The 26306-nt window shown below is 35.3% G+C and overlaps 2 protein-coding genes and 1 long non-coding RNA gene across 3 annotated transcripts; all 3 read right to left on the bottom strand.

Moving 5' to 3' along the window:
* Positions 1–3625: 3625 nt before the first annotated feature.
* Positions 3626–5738, bottom strand: LOC111391661. The gene is made up of 2 exons (XR_002702146.1): positions 5561–5738; positions 3626–4098 (listed from the first exon to the last, which is right to left on the bottom strand). It is a non-coding gene; the product is annotated as an uncharacterized LOC111391661 (long non-coding RNA).
* Positions 5739–10113: 4375 nt separating this feature from the next.
* LOC111391645 lies at positions 10114–10504 on the bottom strand. The gene is made up of 2 exons (XM_023016896.1): positions 10331–10504; positions 10114–10293 (listed from the first exon to the last, which is right to left on the bottom strand). Exons 1-2 carry the CDS (start codon positions 10502–10504, stop codon positions 10114–10116), a joined length of 354 nt encoding a protein of 117 aa, XP_022872664.1.
* Positions 10505–13180: 2676 nt separating this feature from the next.
* LOC111391644 lies at positions 13181–13789 on the bottom strand. Its single transcript, XM_023016895.1, has one exon. The coding sequence runs from the start codon at positions 13787–13789 to the stop codon at positions 13181–13183; it is 609 nt and encodes a 202-aa protein (XP_022872663.1).
* Positions 13790–26306: the final 12517 nt, after the last annotated feature.

Here is a 26306-nt window from a genome sequence, read left to right as displayed (position 1 = left end):
CATTGAAAGTGTTGACACGATAAAAGTGCAGCCCATATCGAATAGTCTAAAGAATGAAATCCAACTGGACAATTCAGGATAAAAACCCAAATAGGGTTATTAATGAATGCAATGGAAGCCCACGAACGCGGTAACACCATCGCCCAAACTTTGTGTTAATGCATCTTTCTTCCACAGTTGAACTAGTACTACATTTATACCTTTGTGATATTGTTTAGCGTATCAAATAAGCTCATCTTGAACATTGAAAGTTACTTCTAAATAAGTTTTTGTTTGCATGATTTTGGATTTGTTACACTTTGAAGACAACAAATTATATAAATAAATGTTTCCTTTATATATGAGTTAGTTAAGCATTAGTCTATGAGTTAGGTAAGAAATTGAATTTTAAGCATCAGTCAGAGTCATTAATGAAAATTTGTCCCTATGGCATGGTAGAGTGCTCTCGATGAGTATATGGTATGCATGTGATAAGGTGTATCAAAGATAATAAATAGATAAATAAGTTTGTATCATTTTTAGTAACTTAAAATTTTAGATGAAATAGTTTAAGAATTAATTTTTTTTTCTTATTTTGAAAGAAAAAAATTACTTATTTTAAAAGTAATTTTTATTATACTCGTAAAATAAATAACTTACTTATTTCAAGTTTGATTAATACAATTATTTAATTCAAAATTTATTTGTTATTCACAAGTACACAAGATTAGCGAAAAATGAGGTGGGCACACGATTAATTTTTCAGCTGGATTTTAATAATAAATTGATTTAGATACAACCAAAGTAAATATTATAGCAGCTAATTATAATTAAGTATGTTAATTTTTTCGACAGTTAACTTAAGAGCAAATCATCAAACAACCAATAATTTAGTACTATTGACTATCAAATAAATTGTATTATCATGGAGTTTAGTTGTCAAGTAAATATTAGTAATTTAATTGGACATGCACAAGGTTGAAGTAAAACAATGCAATTCTTTCCTTTTCATTTTGTTTGTTTGTATATTGGACGTTACAATATATGTGAACAATTCTTTATTTTTTATTTTCTAATGTTATGATTGTATATTATTTTAATTTTGTTTGGTATTTTAATGAATAGTAACTCAATGAATAAGAGTTTATAAAAAAAAATAACTAAATATAAATTATTTACCATGATTTATTTAAGGAAATTTGTCACGTGTCTTGATAGGGTGCCCTTGATGCATATATCTAGCATGAGATGAGGCGGTGTATCGAAGACAATAAATAGATAAATAAATATATTTCATCTCTAGCAACTTAAACTTTCAGATGAGATTGTTCAACAATTATTATTTTTTATATATATATTTGGGCGTAAAAACGTTACTTATTTTAAGTTTGACTAATAATTTATTTTACTTTCAAAGTTTATTTGTTTATTCACAATACACGCAAAATGACAGTTAAGCACACAACTAATTTTTCAACCACATTGAGAGCTCATTAATTAGTAATTACAACTCTCATCTCTCTCACAATCACATTGTTTATTTATTTTTAATTATAAATTAATTTAGAAGAACCAATAATTTAGTGCTATTGACCAATAAATTGTATTATCATGAAGTTAAGTTGTCAAGCAAATATTAGTAATTTAATTGAACATGCACAAGGTTGAAGAAATTCAATGTAAGTCTTTCCTTTTCTTTTTGTTTCTTTGTTTATTGTACTTTAAAAATATGTAAACATTTCTATAATTTTTTTATGATTATTTCCTAATAATATGACTATAAATTATAGATTTGTTTGATATTTTAATGATTTGTCACTCCACGAATAAGAGGATATAAAAATATAGAGAATTTAAATTATTTTTCTCCTGTTGGAGTTGGTTTTCTTTATATCCATTTTTAATAGAAGTGTCGACATAAAATATTATTAGGACTTTGCTGTCAACGGATTTTCAATCGCACACCTACTAATCTATCCATTGCCAATGAAACTTGAAACTCGTATATGCTTGTTTTCGTTTTCAGATTGCAGTCTGCGAGGACCCTCGAGCAAAGTAGCCCTCAACCCATAAGAGGAGAGATCTACTTGGTAGAGGAAATTAGCAAGGCAAAAGTTCTACTTTACAATTACTATTATTTCAAGAAATTTGATTTGATGGGTTGTGTTGTGTACATTGGGGGTGCCATAAGGGTGTCCATACATTGGGGGTGCCATAAGGGTGTCCATAATGGACACCCCGCACCCCGCTATTGAAGGGAACGCCCTTCAATAGGGGTTCCCTTCAATAGCGGGATTGCGATGGACACCCTTATAACAACCCCAATGCACAAGGAGAGTAATTCATATTTTTTTGTGATAATAATGTTGTCAATGCTCCTTGGGGCCTAATGGTTGGACGTGACTAAAGCCTTTTAATAAATTTCATTTATAATAATATCAATATGGGTGATTATATTGCTACTACAATTTTGATTTGATATACAATATTTAAATTGAAGTTAAGCTCTTCAATATTTACTTATTGTAACAATTATTTGTTTTCTTAACCTTTTTTTTCGTTAAATTCTTATTTTCAACACGTCTTGTCTTTGATGCAGATTTATATCAAAATATTTTGTTTTCATTCTTTGAAATAAGAGAAAAATATTTTTTACACTTTATTTATTTATTTTTTAAGAATATAATTAAAAAAGTTTCTTTACATCATTTCAACGGATTTTTGAATATAAAATTGTTATCAAATACAAAATGTGTTTAACTAATTAAATGTTTGAAGATAAGAATAACATGAAAACCTGTTAGAGATATGAGTGTTAAACTGAGAAGCCCCCAAAATTTTATAGAATAGAATTTATTTTTCAAGTTGCTATATTTTATATTTTTGAGCGTTGAAGGGCTAAAGCGGAATATATTTTAAATTCTAATACTTTTGGGTCAAATAATTAGATTTTGATAGAACGAATTTTAGTAAATCAATATTGGGCTCGATGGGTAATTCGTACTAAATGACGCACCATGTACTCGAGAAATAGTTATTTCAGATAAGTTAAACCCAAAGTTATTGAGGTTGAAAGATGTTATCTTAAATAGTAATTAATTAAGTTACTTTAAAGATCCTATCTTAAATTTTGTTTTTGTTTTTGTTTTGCTAAGATAAATTGTAATGTCGGCGAACAGTGATAAATTTTCAAATTCATTCTTATCCAATCATTTTTGCTTGTGGGACACGGTACTTTAAATCTCAAGTACACTAAAAATTTAACAGTTAGTCAAAATGATTAATTCAATTAAATTTTCAAATGAATTTGAATGAAACTTTCCTTTTGAATATACATTTTGTAGTGGATCTTTTACAAGATCAATTCGGATTGGCTTCGGTTCGTGTTTTTGCTGGTATTGAACCAAATTTGGATGCTAATATAGAGTTTGGAGCATTACAAAAACATGAGAATCCACTGGTAGTCTGATACAAGATTGCTTTGGTATCTTCAACTCTATTTTCGTTTTCGGTCTATTTTCATTTTTGGGGGAATTTTACATAAGAGTATCAGAGTGGATTTGAATCACTACATTTTTACTCTTGCTCTTTCTTTATGTGAGAGATGATTCCCAAATAAACAAAAAATAAATAGGTATGGAAGCTATAGTTGTAAACCGCGATCGAATATATAGAAGCATCAAAAGATTAACAGGAGGGACCGACTTCAAATAGTTGCAAAAATGCAAGAACAAACGGATGTTAGGTGGAGGTTTGTAGACAACCTAAAAGATGTGTCCAACAAAAACATGGCAACAAAGATGCTAAACACCATAAAATTTTCACAGGACCCCATGTGTAAGCAGCCGCAGTAGAAGGCTATAAATAATATTGCAAATATGAATGCAGAGAATTTATGATTACCTGATGTAGAATCGTTGCAAATTGGCACATAAGCACTTGCATTCTCTTACTAACAGCTGCTTCCCTACTGGCTGCATCCTATTTCCTCCTTTTTGAGCTGGGAAACAGCTACTAGCTATCTTTGTCCTTTAGAACTGAGCTACCTTTTGGAGTGCTCAGCTTCTTTTTATTTGCAGAAGTGTAAAATTGCTCAACCTCATTCAAGTTTTGCTCTAGCTGCATATAAAAATAGATTATAATTCCATTATTACATGTACAGTCGTCAAAATTACTCCAGGGATCAGAATACCATTTCCCGTTTGGTGAATGCAGTAGTTGGTATCAATCATTAGTATAATAAATGAACTCTAAAATAATAAAGGAATCTTGAGTAAACAACACAAAAGAATCAGATTATCTCTTCATCCTCATTGCAAATTTGCAATACTTTTAAGATAAAATATCAAAATCCAGCAATACCCAAGGTGATACCGGGCTCAGTTTCCACCAAAGTCGACACCACCACTATTGAGACACACCCAAATCTCTCTTTTCTTCTTTCCACCTACGGTTGCTATTCATACCCACAAAGGATCGGCCAAGATGAGATCAATATAGTCCAAGAGAAAACCACACAGGTTGCTTGAGAGAAAGAGGCAGAGAGTTAGCAGAGAAAAACTCACAAAGAGAAGTAAAGAAGACCACTCTTTTGGAGGCGTGAAGGGAGCCAAGAATTATAGCCCAAAGGTGTGACCATTGTTGGTTGAAATCGCAAGTGCACAAGTCGTAACAAGTAATAAAGTGAATGAGTAAGAGTATCATCCCACGAGGAATGATACTCTAGAGTTTTCGATTCACCATAAATACTCATATGTGAATATCCTAATCGAATTAATTGTGAGTGTTCCTAATTGTTGATAATCAAGTCTTTCTAATTTATTCATTAATTGTTCTCAAGCATTAACAAAATGTCTCAACAAGAAAATTTTCTACATATCTGTGAAAATTCTAAGTCTGTCAAGATTCATTAAGAACAAAAATAAACCCATAAAAATTACACAAGTCCATAGATATCTCTATCCTACAAAATTCCTATGGTATCTCAAACATTGGCTGAAACAATTATTACTTCTCTGTCTCAAATTGAATCCCAACTCAAGTGAATGGTGATTAGTCAATTCACAAGCATTAAGTCCAGAATGAAATACTCAACAATTGGAACAAATACCAATTAATTCAAGTAAAGGATGATTTACGAATTAATTCAAGTAAATGAAGATTCACATAATCGTAGTTAGGCTACATCTCAAACTCTAGAAGATAGAAATTAATTCATGCTAAAATTGAAGAAAAGTTTAAATATAGAGTTAACATCAAGAAATTGAAAGAGATGGGAAGAAAGAAAAACTCAGTGAATCTGGTCTCCCATTTTCTTGGAATGGCTTCCCTCTTTTGATAGCCAAAAGGGAAGGAAAAGAATCGTTCCACCTTGGTCCCAGCCTTCTTGGTCATCCTCTGCTTTTTTCCTCCTCTTCCACTCCTTTCAAGCCATCTTCACCAGGAAAAGAAAGAATCAATCCCGAATTCGCCTCTTCAATTCGGCAGATTTTTAGCCTTGGATTTTGGGCCCTTTTTCACTTAGAAAACGTGAGAATTTCAAAATCTCTATTTCAGGAGAAATTGTAGCACGTTAAATTACCTTTCCAAGGCCTCTTGAATCAGCTCAATACGACATCGGATGAGAGAGATATGGTGATATTACGAAGGGCAGTACAAATGTGTTTCCAATTCGGGATTTCTTCATAGCAAGAGACGTCTTCCACAGATTTTGCTCCCTTCATTAATCTTTCCAATCTATTTTATTTTGATTGGGCTGGGTTAAGTGCACTTGAATTGAGTCCTCTCTTATGGGCCTTGAAATTTGTTATTTTTGGGCTCCATTTTCTACAATAAAATTGTAAAGGGAAAATTACCCAGTAACCTGGGTTTAAAAACTAGATTTCATAAATAAAGGGGATTAAGATTAATTTCATAATTCAGGTGAGAAATAAAAATTATTAAATTAATGTTATGTTAAATAAATATATACATAACACCATAAATCTGTCTCTTGTTCCCTCTCTCTCTCTATTTTCTAATCCCCTGACTCCGACGAGCACATCCACCGCGATGTCATCGTGAGATCGCTGACGACAACTCCGCCTGAAGACATAGCAAGGCTAATCGTCACCTCACAGCTATGGTTTGGATCTCCAATCACGATCGGAGCTGTTGAAGGGCTCGAAAAAATTGGGGAGGTGGTGAAACCCTAATCATCTTCTCTCCCTACATTACTCTGCTATTTCGCTTGGAGTAGCAAAAGCTAGTAGAATCTCATAGAAAAAATGGCAAGCGATGGAGAAGGAGCGTTGAAGGAGGTGAAATCAAAGGCTGAGCTTGATCAAACCACAAGGAAGGGCTCTCCAATCATTCTACATTTCTGGGCGTCACGGTGCAAGGACTCCAAGCACATGGACCAACTTTTCTGTCATCTCTCCCTTGATTCCCCCTAGCCCACCTCCTCGAGATTTATACTTACCCATTTTCTACCTCTCTTTCTGAAACACACAAAAAAATAGTTTATACCAATATTATTTTTTTGCTATTTTTCATTGTTGATCTGATTTTTGTTTTTATTGGTGAATATATTAGATCTCTTTCTTTTGCTTGTTTCATTTTCTTTTTAATTTAATATGAGGAATTCAAACATCATTAGGCAATAAAGTAAGAAAAGTCGACGGAGAAGACAGAGAGAAGGGATGACAGATCGTTGATATAAATGTTTATAAGCAACGGATTTCAAGAAATGTGTGAGGTGAAGCCACCGTGGAGTGACGGCTAATCGTTGATATGTCGGCGGAGAAGAAAGAGAGAAAGGGAACAGATTGTGTTTTCGTTTCGAAATTCTCTATTTTGTGGATTTTTATTTCTATTGGATAGGAAATGGTTCGACTTAATTAATTTGAAAATTGACGACTGACAAGAAGTTGTGACCAATAAATTTGAGAATTTGTGACTGATGAGTGATGATACATAAGTTTTGGCCTATAAAATGTGTGATTTGTGACCAAAAAAGTGGTGATCAATTAATTTAATAATTTTGATCGATAAAAAAGTTTCAACCTAAAAAATTTGTGATTTGTGACTGATTGTGACCAATTTTATGTTGATTGTAACTGATTGTGACTTGATCACATTTCGTCACAGTTAAAAGGTTGACCTGGTCACAGACAGACACACTGAATACAAATTTGATCACATTTAGTCACAATAAGGATAAATTTGGTCACAGTTAATCACAGCTAATATATGTTTGTGACTTGGTTATAGACAATCATAAATTAGACGGTCACAGATAGTCACACTGAAAACAAAGTTGGTCACAGTTAGTCACAAATTACACAAATAGTGACTTGGTTATATACGATTATAAATTAAACAATCACACCGAATATAAGTTTGGTCACAATTAGTTACATATAATATAGATCTTGTCGTAAAAAATTTTGATCACATGCAACACAGGTTTTGTTATATGCATATTCATCCCACCTGATTAGGTCACAAAGTCAATAAAGTTAGTTACAGATCATTTCCAAAAAAACAAAAGAAGAAGAGAAGAAGGGGGAAAAAAGGTAGTTGCCGAAGGCCGCTGGAATAATTTGTTGAAAATTTTAATAGTATGATTTTTGAAATTTCAAACTTTATTTTCTTAATTTTGAAATTGATCATATGTAATATTCGTCCTGCATGATTAGGTCACAGATTTAATAGAATTGGTCACAGGTCACAATATGTACATGTCACAAATCCAATGAAATTGGTCAAAAGTCATTTATCAAAAAAAATTGAAAAAATGTGCAGTGTCATTTGTTGGAACGATCGCCTAAGTCGTTGCCGGAATATTTTCCGGTGAAGAATTTGTCGCCGGAGCGATCGCAGGAATTCTTGCTGGAGGTGAGGCGGGTTGCCGGAATTCTGGCTGGAGCGATCGCCGAAATTCTCATTGGAGCAGGTTGCCGGAGGTAAGGTGGGTTGCCGAAGTTGAGGTTGGGTTGAGAGAGAGAGAGAGATAGAGAATTGTTTGAATTTAAAATTTAGTATGATAGGTTATTTGGGTTGGGGTGGGAGAGAGAGTAGATTAATTATATTATAATTAAATATTTAATAAATTTAATTATCACCTTATTTTTGAAAGATTTTTAGATGTTTGTTAGTTGTGAAATGTGATTTTTAAATATAGGATTTGTGTGATGTTCCCAATTGTAAACACCACAATTAGGATTGACCTTCATTCAACTATATAAAAATATCATTATTAATCCCAAATATACTTGTATATTAGCAAATAATCATGAGCAACCAGCATTAAAAATGCAATCTTATTCACTCTATCACACCCCCCAATTAGCATCTTGCTAGTCCCTAGCAATTCAAGCGAAGAAAGAGTATTGCTACCTATCCCAAGTGAAAATCCTTTTACACGAATTAAGCAAAAATATTCAGGCACATCAAACAAAGCATTCACCAGAGATCAACAATGCTCTCAAAGTTTGTCTGTCAAAGCACACTCCTAGAACTCGTGTGTGTGTGTGTGTGTTAAGCTCTTCACCATCTTTCCATCAAACCAAAACTCATACAGTGTCGAGAACATCCCAGACAAAAGTTATTTTTGCAAATATTAAGTGTAATATTCAGCCATAAAAAAAAAAAAATCTATTGCCAACAGAGGTAATGAAGGTTGAAAAAAATTGCCTCTCAAATATATGGAAGGAATAATAATTGTCTGCGGGCAAATGAGTGAAATAGGAGCAAAAGAGTGAAATAACAAAATTGATCTCATGAGAGGATGCCAACTAATGGGAACTCAACCATTCTAACCACTAACCCACTTAGGATCAAAAGGTCAATAAAGGGTTGTAATATGACTGGGGTCAAATTGAAAGGAAGGATAAGAAGATTGAAGAAAAATATTAATTCTCAAGTATATACTGAGGATCTTCATCAACTTGTAGACTTAAGGGCTGTCTGGTGCCCATTTTTCCACCAAGGGGGCCCCACGTGTGAGACATTTGATCAAGTATGCGACTGTAATTGTGTACAATGGTAAAATTTTATTTTATTTTATTTTTTGGGATTTTCGCAACAACACACCTTGCTTTAAAATATTTTTCATACCCTTTCTTCATTCATTTCTGAAATTTTTTTTTTCAACAGCATATTCCATAATCTATACTACATACTTGATATTTGAAGGCAAAGGAGATGTTCAACTTAGGCTCAACCTACAATGTGGAGTGGGTGAGGAAATAAATGGCTTAACAAAGACTGATGAGATTTTAGCTCAAAGTGACTTCTATTCAATGAGACATTGGTCGGCTTGAAAGGCTTAAACTACATTCTAAATTGATCTTCATCATTTCCTGAGTATAATCAAACCAACATACCACAAACCGTGTAATGGCATTCCCATTAATCAACCAAATTTGGGGAATAATGAGATCTTGTAATGAGACAATGTTGAAGGTAATATTAAGAATATGATAACATCTCTCAGAAAAGTGAGAATGGCCCAATTGCTCACAAGTGTAAAAGGTTGCAACTTTAATTTGAGTGTTCTCTAATTGTATGAGTTCCACATCCATCAAACCACATGAGCTTAGTTTACGTGTATGAAAAGAAAAAATTTCTGAGGTGTTTTAATATCTTACTCAGATAGCACTATTGACTCAAGCAAAAATACATTGTAATCAAGCCAAAATACCAAAGCTGAATTCATGTAAATTGGAATGCATTCTTGATACCAAATCTGAATTCATGCAAACAGGAATGCATATATTCATGCTCAACACCCCCCGACTAAAACCTAACATTGTCCTCAATGTGGAACAAAGAAAGGGAAAAAATGATAAGAAGAAACTTCCCTGTTCATTGGTGGCGATGGATCAAGCTTCATCTCTCTTGGCATCCTCATCAATGCATTCAAGTACTGGAGCAAGAAGGTGGAGAACCGTGTTACTGCCACACCCAAAATAAATAAATAAATTGAAATTAGAAAACACACAAAGTAATTAACGAAAAGAAGAATATAGAAAACTAAACAAATTGCAAGGGAATAAAAAAAAAAAAAAAAGCAAAACAGAGGTTTGAATGATTGTGTTGCCTCCCAAGAAGCGCTTAGTTATAGTCAATAGCTTGACTGTTGCTCTTCTTCTAGGCTGGATCAAGAAGAAAGGTGGTCTTTTTGTTGTCAAATTCTCCACTTAAATAAGGTTTCAACCGTTGTCCATTCACTTTAAATGTCCCCTTCTCATCATGAGTAATTTTCACTGCTCTATGGGGAAAAAACTTTAACAACTGTGAATGGGCCTGACCATAGAGATTTGAGCTTTCCTGGAAAAAGACGAAGCATTGAATTGTAAAGTAAAACTTGTTGTCCAGGTAGAAACTCTTTCTTTGAGATGTGCTTATCATGCCAAGCCTTGGTCCGTTCCTTGTAAATCCTTGGATTCTCATAAGCTTCATTACGAAACTCGTCCATCTCATTAATTTGCAAACAACGCTTTTCACCAGCTGCTTGAAGATCCATGTTTAGTTGCTTCATCGCCCAATAAGCTTCGTGTCGAGCTCTACAGAAAGGTGACATGCTTTTTCATAGACTAACCGATAAGGAGACATTCCCAAAGGAGTTTTGTATGCTGTCCAATAAGCCCACAGCGTATCATCTAGCTTTTTAGCCCAGTCTTTTCGAGAATTGTTAACTGTTTTCTCTAGAATTTGCTTCACCTCCCTATTTGATATCTCCGCTTGTCCATTTGTCTGAGGGTGATAAGCCAATGCTCTTCGATGTCTAACTCCATATTTTAATAATAGAGCTTCAAACTGCTTGTTACAAAAGTGAGTCCCTTCATCGCTAATAATGGCCCTAGGAGTCCCAAATCTGGAAAAAATATTCTTTTGGAGAAAATTCTGCACCACTTTTCCATCATGAGTAGGAGTTGTGATTGCCTCTACCCATTTAGATACATAATCTACTGCTAGAAGAATGCATTTGTTGTTGTAGGATGAAGGAAAGGGTCCCACGACGTCAATACCCCAAACGTCAACCAACTCCACCTCTAGAATATTCTGCAAAGGCATTTCATTTCTTTTAGATATGTTCCCGGAGCGTTGACATCTATCACAAGAGGCAATAAAAGTATGAGAATCCTTGAACAATGTTGGCCAATAAAATTCGGATTGGAGAACTTTAGCTGCTGTCCGATGAGGTCCGAAATGCCCTCCACATTCTAGTGTATGGCAATGCATCAAAATATCTGTCATCTCCTCTTCCGAAACACATCGCTTGATTATTTGGTCCACACAATGCCTGTAGAGTGTTGGTTCTTCCCAATAGTAATGCTTTACTTCCGACAGAAGTTTCTTCTTTTGTTGATAAGAAAAGTCGGAGGGAATGATTTTTCCTGCAAGAAAATTGACATAATCTGCATACCATAGTAAATGATTGTTAGAAGAAATAGCTAAAAGTTGCTCATCCGGGAATTTATCATCTATGGGCAGTTGTTGGGACTCAAGTTGCTCCTGTGACTCTAGCCGTGAGAGATAATCTGCCACCATATTTTCAGTTCCCTTCCTGTCTTTAATCTTAATATCAAATTCTTGCAGCAAGAGAACCCAACGGACGAGTCTTGGCTTGGCTTCCTTCTTCATGATAAGGTCTTAAATTGCCGAATGATCAGTGTAGACTATCACCTTATTCCCAATGAGATATGGTCAAAACTTGTCAAAAGCAAAGACTATAGCAAAAAGTTCCTTCTCAGTTGTGGCATAGTTGAGTTGGGCATCATTAAGAATTCTACTAGCATAATAATTGATATGAAACCATTTGTTCCTTCGCTGCCCAATACTGCACCAACAGCATAGTCACTTGCATTGAACATCAATTCAAACGGTAGATCCCAATCCAGAGCTATAACAATCGAAGTCAACACAAGCTTCTCTTTTAGTGGCAAGAACGCCTTATCACATTCTTCATCAAACACAAAAGGTGTTTCTTTCACAAGCAAGCTACAAAGGGGTTTGGAGATCTTGGAAAAGTCTTTAATAAATCTTCTATAAAATCCGACATGTCCAAGAAAGCTCCGTACTCCTTTTATTGTTGTTGGTGGTCGAAGCTTCTCGATTGTCTCAATTTTTGCTCTATCCACTTCAATCCCCTTTGAAGAGATCCGATGACCCAAGACAATTCCCTCTTTTACCATGAAGTGACACTTTTCCCAATTAAGTACAAGGTTAGTTTCTTCACATCTCTTCAAAACTAACGCCAAATTCCCAAGACAATCATCAAAAGACAATCCGAATACAGAAAAATCATCCATGAAAATTTCAATAATTCGCTCTACAATATCTGAAAAGATTGACATCATACACCTTTGGAAGGTGGCTGGCGCATTGCAAAGTCCAAATGGCATTCGACGGAAGGCGAAAGTCTCATAAGGGCATGTGAAGGTGGTCTTCTCTTGGTCCTCTGGTGCTCTGGCTATTTGATTATACCCCGAATAGCCATCTAGGAAGCAATAGTACTCATGCCCGGCTAGCCTGTCCAACATTTGATCAATGAATGGCAAGGGGAAGTGGTCCTTCCAAGTGGCTTTGTTCAATTTTCGATAATTCATGCATATTCTCCACCCAGTAACTATTCTTGTAGGGATCAACTCATTGTTAGCATTCTTCACCACTGTCATTCCTCTCTTTTTTGGTACTACTTGCACAAGACTGATCCATGAGTTATCAGAAATTGGGTAAGTCACTCCGACATCTAACCATTTTAAGACCTCTTTACGCACCACTTCCTTCATTGTCAGATTGAGTCTTCTTTGATGCTCCACCGTTGGCTTGCAATTTTCCTCCAACAAAATTCGGTGCATACAAATAGAAAAGCTAATTCCCTTGATATCTGCAAGTGTCCATCCAATAGCTGCCTTATGTTTTCTAAGCACTCTTAACAACTTTTCCTCTTCTTCAATCGAAAGCTTGGATGAAATAATTACTGGAAAAGTAGATGATTCACCAAGATACGCATATTGAAGATGTTCAGGTAAGGGCTTAAACTCCAATGCGGGTGGTTTCTCAATAGATGGAAAGGGCCGTGATGTTCCATGTCCCAAATCTTCAAAATATTTTCTGTGGTTAGGACCAAAAGAATCCATCCACAATGCATATTCTAACACTTCCGGATCCTCCACCATAGTCGGATTGGGTTAACCAAACAAGCTTCCAACTACTCCTTTTGTTGGTTAAATACTTCAGTGACCAAGGAGTCGATTGCTCGGATGCTGAAACAACTCTCACTTGTATCCGGATACTTGATGGCATCAAAAACATTAAAGGTTACCTCCTCCTTTTGTACTCTCAACCACAATTCTCCCCTTTGGACATCAACTAGAGCTCGACTAGTAGCTAAGAATGGTCTGCCAAGAATGATAGGAATTTCCCTATCCTCCTCCATGTCTAGAATGAGGAAGTCGGCTGAAAGAATAAACTTGTCCACCTTAACAAGCACATCCTTAATAATTTCCCTTAGGTGTTTTATTGAGCGATCTGCTAATTGCAATGATATTGTAGTACGTCTCGCCTCACCTAGTCCAAGTTTTCTAAAAGTAGACAAAGGCATAAGATTAATACTTGCACCTAAGTCACATAAAGCTCTTTCAAACATAGAATTTCCAATTGAACAAGGGATAGTAAAACTCCCTGGATCCTTGAGCTTTGGAGGCAATTTCTTTTGTAGAATTGCACTGCACTCTTCAGTAAGGGCTACTGTCTCATATTCTTCCAATCTCCTCTTATTTGACAAGATGTCCTTCATAAATTTCACATAACTTGGCATTTGTTCGAGAGCTTCTGTAAAAGGAATGTTAATATGCAATTTTTTTAAACACATCTAAAAATTTAGAAAATTGCTTATCAAGCTTATTCTTTTTGAGTCGTTGAGGGAATGGAACTTTTGGTGCTAGATCCTGTGGTGGGATTGGTTGATTGTTAGAAATCTCTTCGCTAAGCGTTTGTGTGTGGAGTTGTATCTCTTGATCTTCTTTTTCAAACTTTTCAACAGTAATTGGAGCTTCTAACTCTTTTCTATTTCTCAAAGTGATCACCTTGCACTGTTCCTTTGGATTCACTTCAGTCATGCTAGGCAAGTTTCCTTGTTGTCTCCCAGTTAGCATATTAGCCAATTGACCGACCTAGACTTCTAAATTCCGTATTGAAGCCGCTTGATTCTAAAAATTGGTCTTAGTCTCTATTGTGAATTTGTTGGTGTTAGTTGCTAATTGTGCCATTGCTTCTTCAAGTGCTGACTTCTCTTTCGGCGGATCACTAGATGACGGACCAGGTGGAGGTTTCAATGCATTTTGATTATACCATGAAAAATTGGGGTGATTTTTCCATCCAGGGTTGTATGTTGCACTATATGGATTGTTTTACCGATTGTAATTTGTAACAAAGTGTGCTTGCTCTGCTTGGGATTGAAAGAAGGGATTTCCCACTTGACATCCTTCACTCAGATGGTTTCCATGACAAAAATCACAAGCTGGTGGTGTCAAGTGAATGGCATTTACTGTCAGTTGGTTGGCCTTCAATTGTTGAGTAAGATTATGGACTTGAGCTGTCGAGGTAGTGATAGCTTCAACCTCATGCACTCCTACTGCTTTCTTCGATAAAATTCTCTCATTTGGCCATTGATAGTTGTTCATCGCCATCTCCTCCAACAGATCATATACATCGTCTAGGGATTTGTCCATAAACGCTCCTCCTGAAGCGGCATCTATTAGAGTTCTTGTAGAGGCAACAAGTCCATTATAGAAGTTCTAAACTTGAATCCACTTCGGCAATCCATGGTGAGGGCATCGCCTAAGTAGGTCTTTATATCGCTCCCAAGCCTCGTAAAGTGTTTCACCCTCGAATTAAGAAAATTTTGAAATTTCATTGCGCATCTTTGCTGTCTTGGCTGGTGGAAAAAATTTAGCGAGAAACTTCTGAGCTAAATCTTCCCTACTAGTGATTGAATTTGCAGGTAATGAATTTAGCCAACTTTTTGCTCTCTTTCAAAGAGGGAAAGGAAATAGCCGGAGGCGAATGGCATCATCAATAACACCATTTTGCTTGAAGGTGTCACAAACTTCCAGAAAACTTGCTATATGGGCATTGGGATCATCACTCGGAAATCCATGGAATTGAATTGATGTTTGGATCATTTGTATGATAGCTGGCTTAATCTCAAAGTTGTTGCCTGCAATACTAGGTTTCCTGATGACTAAATTGATTCCTGTGACCTGTGGAAGAGCAAAATCCCTTAGAGCTTGTGTGTCACGTCTTGGATTCTCGTTGTCTGCCATAGTGTTTGAATTTTTTCAAGCTTCTCGCTTCTTTTTCCTCAGTCTTTTTGCTGTTTTTTCAATTTCTGGATCATAAGGTAGCAGTTCCAACCTCTTTTTGCTTCTCTTGCACTAAGCAAAACCTGGAAATAAAAAAATCAAATTAGATCAAATTTAACTAGTATTGATATTATCAATAATTTTATCTAATTCCTCGACAACAGCGCCAAAAACTTGTTGATTGAAATCGCAAGTGCACGAGTCGTAACAAGTAATAAAGTGAATGAGTAAGAGTATTGTCCGACGAGGAATGAAAAATTACGAATAATTATCAAAATTTATTAAATGATGATCTATTTGACAATTTGAATGTAAATGAATTATTAAATCAGAAAGTTTAAACTAAGATGAATTGAACAAGCAAGTTAAAATCAAGAAAACAATACTCTAGAGTTTTCGATTCACCATAAATACTCATATGTGAATATCCTAATTGAATTAATTGTGAGTGTTCCTAATTGTTGATAATCAAGTTTTTCTAATTTATTCATTAATCTTTCTCAAGCATTAACAAAATATCTCAACAAGAAAATTTTCTACATCTCTGTGAAAATTTTAAGCCTGTCAAGATTCGTTAAGAACAAAAATAAACCTATAAAGATTACACAAGTCCGTAGATATCTCTATCTTACAGAATTCTTGTGATATCTCAAACATTAGTTGAAACAATTATTACTTCTATGTCTCAAAGTGAATGGTGATCGGTCAATTCACAAGCATTAAGTCCAGGATGAAATACTCAACAATTGGAACAAATACCAATTAATTCAAGTAAAGGAAGATTCACATAATCATAGTTTGGCTACATCTCAAACTCTAGAATATAGAAATTAATTCATGCTAAAATTGAAGAAAAGTTTAAATAAAGAGTTAACATTAAGAAATTGAAAGAGATGGGAAGAAGGAAAAACTCAATGAATCTGGTCTCCTGTTTTCTTGGAGTGGCTTCCCCCAAAAGGGAAGAAAAAGAATCGATCCACCTTGGTCCCAGCCTTCTTGGTCGTCCTCTACTTTTTTTTTTTTTTCTTTCAAGCCATCTTCACCCGAAAAAGAAAGAATCAATCCAGAATCTGCCTCTTCAATTCGGTAGATTTTTGGCCTTGGATTGTGGGCCGTTTTTCACTTAGAAAACGCGAGAATTTCAAAATCTCTATTTCAGGAGAAATTGTAGCACGTTAAATTAACTTTCCAAGGCCTCTTGAATCAGCTTAATACGACATCGAATGAGGGACATATGGTGAAAATACGAAGGGCAGTATTCGAGATTTCTTCACAGCAAGAGACGTCTTCCACAGATTTTGCTCCCTTCATTAATCTTCCAATCTATTTTATTTTGATTGGGCTGGGTTAAGTCCACTTGAATTGAGTTCTCTCTTATGTGCCTTGAACTTTGTTATTTTTGGACTCCATTTTCTATAATAAAATTGTAAACACCACAATTAGGATTGACCTTCATTTAACTATATAAAAATATCATTATTAATCCCAAATATACTTGTTTATTAGCAAATAATCATGAGCAATCAGCATTAAAAATGCAATCTTGTTCACTCTATCAACCATATATGGTAAGTTAGGGTAGGTTAACTTAGTGGTCCAAAAGAGGCTTAACACAAAGGTATTGGGCTCCAAATGAATATCGTAGCCATCCAAGTAAATGGGACGGGCCACGAGCAACACTATCAAAATAGGCTGCTTCTAATGGCCCGTAGAAATTTGGATTGGGTTGTCTCGACAGTAGTGTCAACATAAGTTCAATCATATGGCCAAGGCCGTTTGATAATAAATAAAACCGATATTACATAATTGCCCGAGAGGTCGTTTGACAACAAATTGCCTAACAACCTCCACCTTGGTGTCAAAGGACCTGCAAAACAAAATGTCTTCCATTAGTGACACCTCTAACAGAAAACCAATAAAATTGAAAATCATTTACCTATACTAATGTTTAGAAGATCCTTACAACTTCTAAACTTTACCGGTGGCAACACTTTCGTGCCCATATTTGAAGGATTATATTGCGTGTGAACTTTTCAAGTTTTACCACCTCTTGAGATACAATATCTCAAATAAAGTGTAGTCAAACATCAATGTGTTTAGTGCGTTCGTAAAAAATAGGGTTCTTACATAAATGTATAGATGACTGACTATCAGAATACATAACCACATATTCATTTAAGACACATAGTTCATGAAGTAAACCTCTAAGCCATAAGGCCTCTTTAATTACTTCAGTAGTAGCAATATACTCAGATTTAGTGGTAGATAGTGCAACAATATGTTGTAACTGTGATTTCCAACTAACACATGAATTTGATAGGGTAAACACGTAAGAGGAAGTCGATTTCCTACCATCCCTATCTCCCACATAATCAGCATCTACAAAACCCTTCAATTTTACACCTTCCTTATTAGCACTGAACTTTAGGCCTACGTCACCCATACCTTTCAAGTACCTTAATAACCACTTTAATGCTTCCCAATGTTCAGGGCCCGGATTAGCCATGAACCTACTAACAACACTGACAGCAAAACCTAAATCCGGTCTAGTGCAAGCCATCAAATATATTATGGAACCAATCACATTAGAGTATGGGACTCTACTCATGTATTCTATTTCACGCTCATTGCAAGGAGATTGTTCTTTAGATAAAACAAAAGGCTAGCAAGGGGTAATGTGACAGGTTTGCAATCACTCATATTAAATTTTTTCAATACTTTGGATATGTATGGAGACTGATACAAAAACAAAACGGAATTTGACCCATCTCTTTCTATTTCCATACCTAGGATTCTCTTAACCTTACCTAGGTCTTTCATGTCAAATTCACCACTTAGTTTTCCTTTTAAGTTATTTATTCACTTAGAGAATGATCCAATCAAGAGCATGTCTTCCACATAGAGCAACAAAAACAAATAATTATCATCAGTCTCATTGTGTTGAAAATACAAGCAGTGATCAAATTTACTTCTTTGGAACCCTATAGTGAGTACAAAGGAATCAAATCTCTTGTACCACTGTCTAGGAGATTGTTTTAACCCATACAAGGATCTTCTCAGAAAATACACATAATCATGTTTTGACTTATCCTTAAAATCTTTTGGTTGATTCATGAAGATTTGTTCATCAAACTCAGCATATAAAAAGGCAATTTTTATATCAGGTTGTTCAAGTTCCCAATCAAAGTGTGCAACCAATGCGAACATGACTGGTGAGAAAATCTCATTATAATCGATGCCCTCTTTTTGTGTGTAACCTTTAGCTACTAACCTAACTTTAAACCTTAAGGGTTCCGAGCTACTAGTACCTTCCTTAACCTTAAAGGCCCATTTGCAATCAAAAATCGATTTGTTCTTAGGCCTAGGTACTAGCTCCCAAGTATGATTTTTTTTCTAGAGAACTCATATCTTCTTTCATTGCCTTAAGCCATTCATTAGATTGATCACTGCCTATTGCCTCTTCAAAGGTTTTTGGCTCTTTATCAGCTAGTTCTTCATAACTAGCCTGGGCGAAAGCTAATTCAAATTTAAAATCGAACCTTCTAGGTTCTCTCGTTTGTCTCCTCTCTCTATCCCTAATTGAGTTGTAGTTAGCTAAAGGATTTTCTTCCTTATAGTGCTCTTCTATCACTATTTCGTTATTATTCTCTACCTCAGGTTCCTGAACTTAAATCTCTACCTCATTAGGAGCAGTAGGGGCAGGTGTACTGAGCTTTCTTAACTCCACCTTAAACGGGTCTCTCTCTTCACCTGGTTCAGTGTCACTCTCAGGTTCAGTTTTTCCTTTAATACACGGCATCTCATTCTTGTTAAACGTGACATCCTTACTTATGGTGATCTTAACTCCTTTTTGGCTTCTATCCTATAACCTATAACCCTTAACACCCTCGTGGTATCCTAGAAAGACACATTTTCTAGCTCTAGGTTCCATATTTCCCTCACTTTGATGAGAAAGAATTGTACAGCCAAAAGTTCTAAGCATCGAGTAATCGCTCAATTTACCCGACCATCTCTCATGTAGAGTGTCACCATTCAATACAACAGCAGAAGTCAGGTTAATCAAATAACAATCAGTCATAACAGCCTCACCCCAAAATGACTTGGGAACACCAGAACTTAACATCATGCAACGAACTTTATCAAGTATGGTCCTATTCATCCTTTCTGCTACCCTATTTTGCTGAGGAGTATAAGGAACGGTCTTATGTCTAGTTATGCCAATTTCTTTACACATACTATCAAATTCGTTATTGCAGAATTTTAGGCTGTTATCTGTTCTTAAAAATTTGATTTTCTTGCCAGTTTGGTTTTCCACTTGTCTCTTCCAATTGTTAAAACTATTAAAGGTCTCAGATTTATCTTTCAATAGATAGACCCATACTTTCCTAGTGTAGTCATCGATAATAGACAGGAAATACCTATTCCCACTCAATGTGGGATTACTAGCAGGACCCCACAGATCAAAGTGCACATATTCAAGCATACCTTTAGCTCTATTGACACTCATGGAGAAAGAAGTTTTATAATGCTTACCAAGCACACAATGATCACAGAATGACAAATCTGACACACAGTCATTACCAAAAGCACCTTTTTCATTAAGTAGCTTATGTCCCTTGATGCCTACGTGGGCAAGTCTATTATGCCATGTGTGTGTGTGATCAATCTTGGCAGAAGAGATAGAGGAGTTCAAACCTCTAATCACCTCCCCAGTAGTAATATATATATATCATTTTTCTTAATTCTCTTACTGGAAACTAAAGCACTCTTGATCATTTTTAGCATATCATTTCCAATTTTACCAGTAAAGTAATGATTTTCAAGTCTCCCTACTGAAATCAGATTTCTAGACAATTCGGGAATATATCTAACATCCTTTAACGTGTACACAAAACCTGTATCAAATTTTACGTTTATGTCACCAATTTCAACAATAGTATAGGCAAAGTTATCACACAGCACAACATACGCAACATTAGATTCATGCAATTTATAAAACTAATTCTTTTTAGACGTAACATGAAAAGATGCACCAGAGTCAAGTATCCACTCATGTATGCGAGAATTAGCAGTTAGATTTAATTCAGCAGTATATGCAACGGGACTTGTAATTATATAGACCTCACCACCATTTATATCGGAAGTAGATGCTAACACATTTACCTCATCTCTCTCCTTAACCTTTAGATTACCCTTCTCCTTATGAAAATCCTTTATAAAATGCCTCATGTTTCTCCAACCATAGCATTTTCTTGCTTTAGTCCTAGATTTTGATCTAGACCTACCTTTGCTCTTCTTTTTCCATCCATTACCACTTGACTCGCCACTAATTTGATATCAATCATGACTATTTTGCCTAAATTGAGTTCTACCCCGCAACATATGTACCTCACCGTTCCTCTTATCGTGTTTTTCAGCCCTAATTTCCATTTCTTTACTTTTAAAGGAGTCTATGACAATTTCAGGTATCAACGTGTCTCTACCATACTTAATGGCGTTCTTAACTTCCTTATTGGAATCAGGAATAGCATTGAGCAAAATTATAGCCTTATAAGTTTCGGACATAGTCTCATCACAATTAACTATATCTTGCATCAATTTGTTAAACACGTCTAAATTGTCATCGAGATCTTTTAAAGGATCCATTTTAAAACTGAAAAAACGTTCGAGCAAGTTTATTCAATGTAGACTTAAGCAAATATAAGTCTTCCAATATTTTCCAAAGTTCTTTAGTGGTTTTCAGTTTACCACCTTTCTTAAAATGACGTCAGACAAGTGTAAAATGATTGAGGTATAAGCACGCTCATCGGCTTCTTCTCTTTGTTGTTGGGGAAAATCAGTTGAAAATTTGCTTTCAATGGCCATTGAAACTTTTTGTTGGACTAAAATGCCCTTCAATTTTTGTTGCCAAATAGCAAAATCACCCTTTCCATTAAAAATCCCCAAATCAAAGTTGTGAGTTGTCATCTTTACACAATAGTTAAAGATAGCACAAAAAACACAATCAAACCATACAAAGTAGTCTTAGGGTTTCAGATAATATACGCCGTTCAAGATTCTCAGGGTTTCGTAAGACTTGGGGCCTTGGATCAAAGGAATATTTGAAAACAGGTAAGGTCACAGTAATTCTAATGGAATGGATAAGCAGTGAAAATAACAATGCAACAGAAAAAACTATGTCTAATAGATAATTAGTTTCACGATAGTTATGTCACTGAGGCTCAAATACTGATTTAACAAAAAGACAAATACTCAATCAAATAATCAAGAAACGTAACCCTAATTCTAGCACAAGCAATGGCAACCTCCAAACCTAATGATCACCCCACACGATGATCTGCTAGTGCAAAAATATAAAGGTTTAAGCCAATTTATCAGAGCGGATCTATTTGAGTCCGTAATGTGGAGAGATGCGAATTTGCTGCATTAGGGCCACCACTATTCGCCCTAAAGGTTTAGCAAATATAACAGTTCGTTCAGCAACAAATGTAGATTGTAATCGGGGCAAAATCGTCAAAAATTTTCTGCACAACCTAAAACACTAAACCAAACATATTAATACGTTCAGGAAATTAAAATAATTGAAATGGCACGAAAAAACTACGCAAGAGGTCCTCCATGCACCGTCGCCGGACAACCACGTACCATCGCCAGTCGTCGCCGCCGGTCACCTCACCACCAGAGGCGCCTCCACCTGTTGGTTATGGTCTGGCCTCCGTTCGTCCAACGGAGGTCACATTTGGTCAGAATAAGCAGTTGCAGGTTCGGCCCTTTGAAAATTGCAAACTCGCCGCCAGTTATGGTTGATTCCTTGCTGGCGAAGATGACCTTGGCTCTGATACCAGATGTGAGACCAAAATCCAGCAATACCCAAGGTGATATCGGGCTCAGTTTCCACCAAAGTCGACACCACCACTAGTGAGACACACCCAAATCTCTCTTTTCTTCTTCCCACCTACGGTTGCTATTCATACCCACAAAGGATCGGCCAAGATGAGACCAATATAGTCCAAGAGGAAACCACACAGGTTGCTTGAGAGAAAGAGGCCGAGAGTTAGCAGAAAAGAACTCACAGAGAGAAGTAAAGAAGATAAATCTTTTGGAGGCGTGAAGGGAGCCAAAAATTATAGCCCAAAGGTATTACCATATATGGTAAGTTAGGGTAGGTTAACTTAGTGGTCCAAAAGAGGTTTAACACAAAGGTATTGGGCTCCAAATGAATATCGTAGCCATCCAAGTAAATGGGACGGGCCACGAGCAACACTATCAAAATAGGTTGCTTCTAATGGCCTGTAGAAAATTGGATTGGGTTATCTCGATGGTAGTGTCGACATAAGTTCAATCATATGGCCAAGGCCGATTGATAATAAAAAAAACCGAGGTTTTATCATTGCCCTGGAGGTCGTTTGACAACAAATTGTCTAACAGTTACTCAACAACTTCAGTCCATGGGAATAAAATTTGCAAATACAGTTCCTAGTCAAAGAAACACCACAATTTCTCCAAAAGGCTAACGTTTTTATGAAGTAACAACAAATAGATATCCATAAACACAGATACGCTCACAAACACGCATAATCCCTTACGTGAGCGTGTGTGCATCTTTCTATCCAGAAAATTCAGCATAAAATGTACAAAACTGAATAAACAAAAAAATTACTAGATGCCTAAAGGCTAAAGTTTGTTATCAAAACCACATATGCGCTTGCGACAATTCGAGTTTCAAAATTAATTGAAAAATATAAAGTATTTGAATACCTGGGGTTTGGGAAAATCCAAGATATAGAGGAGTAATCATGGTATGAGTTCGATATTAATTTGTCTGTGCTGTCTATTTTGTAGGGCAGCAATTTTTGTTCAAGTAATGAACGGTAGAAAAATGATAAACAGCCAGACTAAAAATTAGGGAACAAAAAAGGGGATTGATGTGGCAACAAGTTGTTGGATTTTTATTATTTTTTTTTAAAATTTTCCAAACTCTCCAATCAGACGTCGACATGTGTGCAGTCTGTTTTTAACCCCATTTTTCAACCTATTTTTGTAGCATTTATCATTTTAAATTAATTTGAAAATTATTTAATAATTAAAGTAAAAAGTGCTAGATGCAACTAGGCACAAAAATAAATAAATATCTAAAAACAAAAAATAAAAAAATGTGAAAAAAAAGGAAGCACGAAAAAGTGCAAGGCGTTTTGCAGCTGCTTTGCTCCTAGGCATCGCTTTTTAGTTTTTAGAGTACAGATAACTAGATGTGAAAATTGCTCTTTAGGGTTAAAGTCGAGAGATAAGTTTCATTGCTAGAGTAGTAATGGATAGATTAAAGTTTTAGCCTTTATTTGAGCCTCATATTTTGAAGGGTTAATTATTTGAGTGAGTAAAGTATACCAAGTATTACTATTTAGCCCTTGTTTGAGCCACATTTTAAGGGAAAGACCGCATTTTTAGATAGTGATTTATGGAAAATGTGAGGTTAAAATTAAATAAAAGTTTTGGGTTTGCATGTAATATTATTTTATCCTAAAATATTTGATTCAAAATGAATTTTTAGAAGAATGGGACTCAAATAAAAACTTAATAAATGAATTTAAAAATATATATTAATGGTTACTAAATTATGCACCATGTTATACATTTATCATTCAAGTGGAAAATTCATTGAGTTCAACAAATGGATTCAACTTAAGCGATGAATGGATAATACGGTGCATAATTCAATGACAATTTAGATACAATTTTAAATTCATTTGTTAAGTAGTAACATTTAGCATAGTAAAATCTAGAGAAAATTACATAAAAATCTACCATTAAAGACTAATTATCATAAATTAGGGGGAATAGTTTAAAATTCAAATATCAAGGGATAATAACATTTTAATAATTATAATTAATAAAAAATTAATTAAACACAATATTCGTTTTCGTTTTCCCCATCTTCTCTCTACCTCTTTACATACCACACCATACCTACCCATCGTTGCCTGCCTAACACCAAAATTGAGTTAACGCCACCACCACCACAACGTAAGCAGCGCCCTAGTGACGGTGCTGTGCAAATATCATGTGTAGTGATAACGAGCGGTGCAGCGGAACAATAAAGTGCTCCTGCTATCAACGGACCTCCACCTACCTGTCCCTTTCTTTTTGACGTTGCTACAAGCAATAGACCCCACCCCCCGTAGAGAAGAAAGATCGCACACAACGATTCATTGTTGCACACGACAGCATACCAACAAGGCACTTCTGCTGTAGCGGCGAGCAGCGATGTTGTTGTGATTACGTACTTCTCTGCTCCAGCAACGTTATCAAATGCACGGGCGTCGTTGAGGCCTAATTTAGTGAGTGTTTTCGCACTAGGAGAGTGTCTGTGGGTGGTTTATGATTCAAGTGATGCGTCCGATTCAAACGCTAGGGAGTGCGATGAGGCAGTGGTGGACGTGGAGTTGAACCTCGCCGGCTATGTGGACATGGTGGCAGAGGAAGATGTCGTAATTCTTGTGCATAAAGCCGCCAAATGAATTCTCCCATGGAAACATGGCTCTATCAGTGATCCAACGGTGATGTAAAAATTTGCAATGATGTTTTCATTGCTTAATATATTGATGTAAGACAATTTTAGGGGCCATTTGAGCCCCATTATTTGTAGATTATAATGAGATGAATAGTATTTTTTTGAAAAATAAATGGTTGAAAAGTTTTTGATTTACGTGTATTATTATTTTATTGAAGATTGTCTGGTTAAAAATAGGAAAAATATTAGCTGCTATTTTTTTGTTTGAAATTTGAATTAAAATGATCTTTGATGGAGAAAGATATCCTTAGATAGATGACGGGTGTCCTGGATGAAGTTTTAGGCAGTGTTCTAAATAATGTAATGCGTGACGATGCGTTGGGGCAAAGCTACGGGCTACGCGAGCTTAGGCGAGGCTTAGGCATAAAAAAGCGTAAAATTTTTTTTTCTTATTTTAATATTGTTTTAGTTTTTAATAAATCAAAAAATTATTTAATAATTAAAAATAAAACTTACTAAACATTTAAAACGAATTTATAGGAACTTTATACATTTTTCAAAGTTTTCAACAAAGAGATAAGTCTCAAATTTAAATACAAAATATTAAATAAATAGCATAGGAACTTAAATCTCATCTAACTCTTTATCGGACTCCAATTCAATATCCTCTTTTTTATCTAATTCATCATTCGTGTCTTCCGATAAAAAATCCTCTTCGCCGGGCTCCCTTATTTCATTCTGAGCATTTCTAGTACCTGTCGAAAGTTGTAAGATATCATTCCATCCCATCACAACCCTCTATAATCCAACCATTAATAATTTTTTAACAACACAAAATTAAAAAAAAAATTAAATTAAAAAAAGGATGATAATGCGCGCCAATGCGCACATAATTGCGCTGAGGCGCGTCTTAGCGGTCAACGATTACCGTTGACCACCAAATAAGGCATCAAGCCACTTGGCTTGACGTTTTGGCCAAACATCACGCATTGGCGGCACCAAGGTGCGCATTGGCAACGCCATTTAGAACATTGCCTCTTCCAAAGTAAAAATTAAAAACTAAAAAACTCATTTTGCAATAACTTCAAAAAATCTAAGGGTCTATTTGATTGTAAAGATAAAAATAAAAATAAAAATAAAAAAAAGCAAATCAATTTCATGTAAATTGGAAAAGAAAAATCCACTAAAACATAGCAATGGAATTTGCACTATATTTCCACTCATTTGTCAAAAACATGTTTTAACCATTTATACCTTGGAATTTGAACTACATTTTCACTTTCGTATCAAACAGCTAAAGTAAAAAACAAGTACCTTGAATGTAACATTTTCCATGAAATTTAAGTCAATTAAATGGACCCTAACTGTAATTTTTGGGCAAATGATATAAAGGTGCATTTGACCCCTTTTATGACAGAATTTGCTCTAAGATCACGAGGGCTTAAAGGCTTCGACAATGAGTT

The sequence above is a fragment of the Olea europaea genome, unplaced genomic scaffold (assembly GCF_002742605.1).
Source record: "Olea europaea var. sylvestris unplaced genomic scaffold, O_europaea_v1 scaffold810, whole genome shotgun sequence".
Lineage (NCBI taxonomy): Eukaryota > Viridiplantae > Streptophyta > Magnoliopsida > Lamiales > Oleaceae > Olea > Olea europaea.
This window is presented reverse-complemented; position numbering and strand designations above follow the sequence as displayed.

What these genes read in the sequence shown, in the direction of transcription:
- LOC111391644 (XM_023016895.1), bottom strand. Translation starts at nt 13,789, where the DNA reads ATGCCAAGTTATGTGAAATTTATGAAGGACATCTTGTCAAATAAGAGG.
- LOC111391645 (XM_023016896.1), bottom strand. Translation starts at nt 10,504, where the DNA reads ATGAAGCAACTAAACATGGATCTTCAAGCAGCTGGTGAAAAGCGTTGT. An exon ending in AGTTTCTACCTGGACAACAA is followed by an intron (nt 10,294 to 10,330) that starts GTTTTACTTTAC and finishes GTCTTTTTCCAG; the next exon opens with GAAAGCTCAAATCTCTATGG.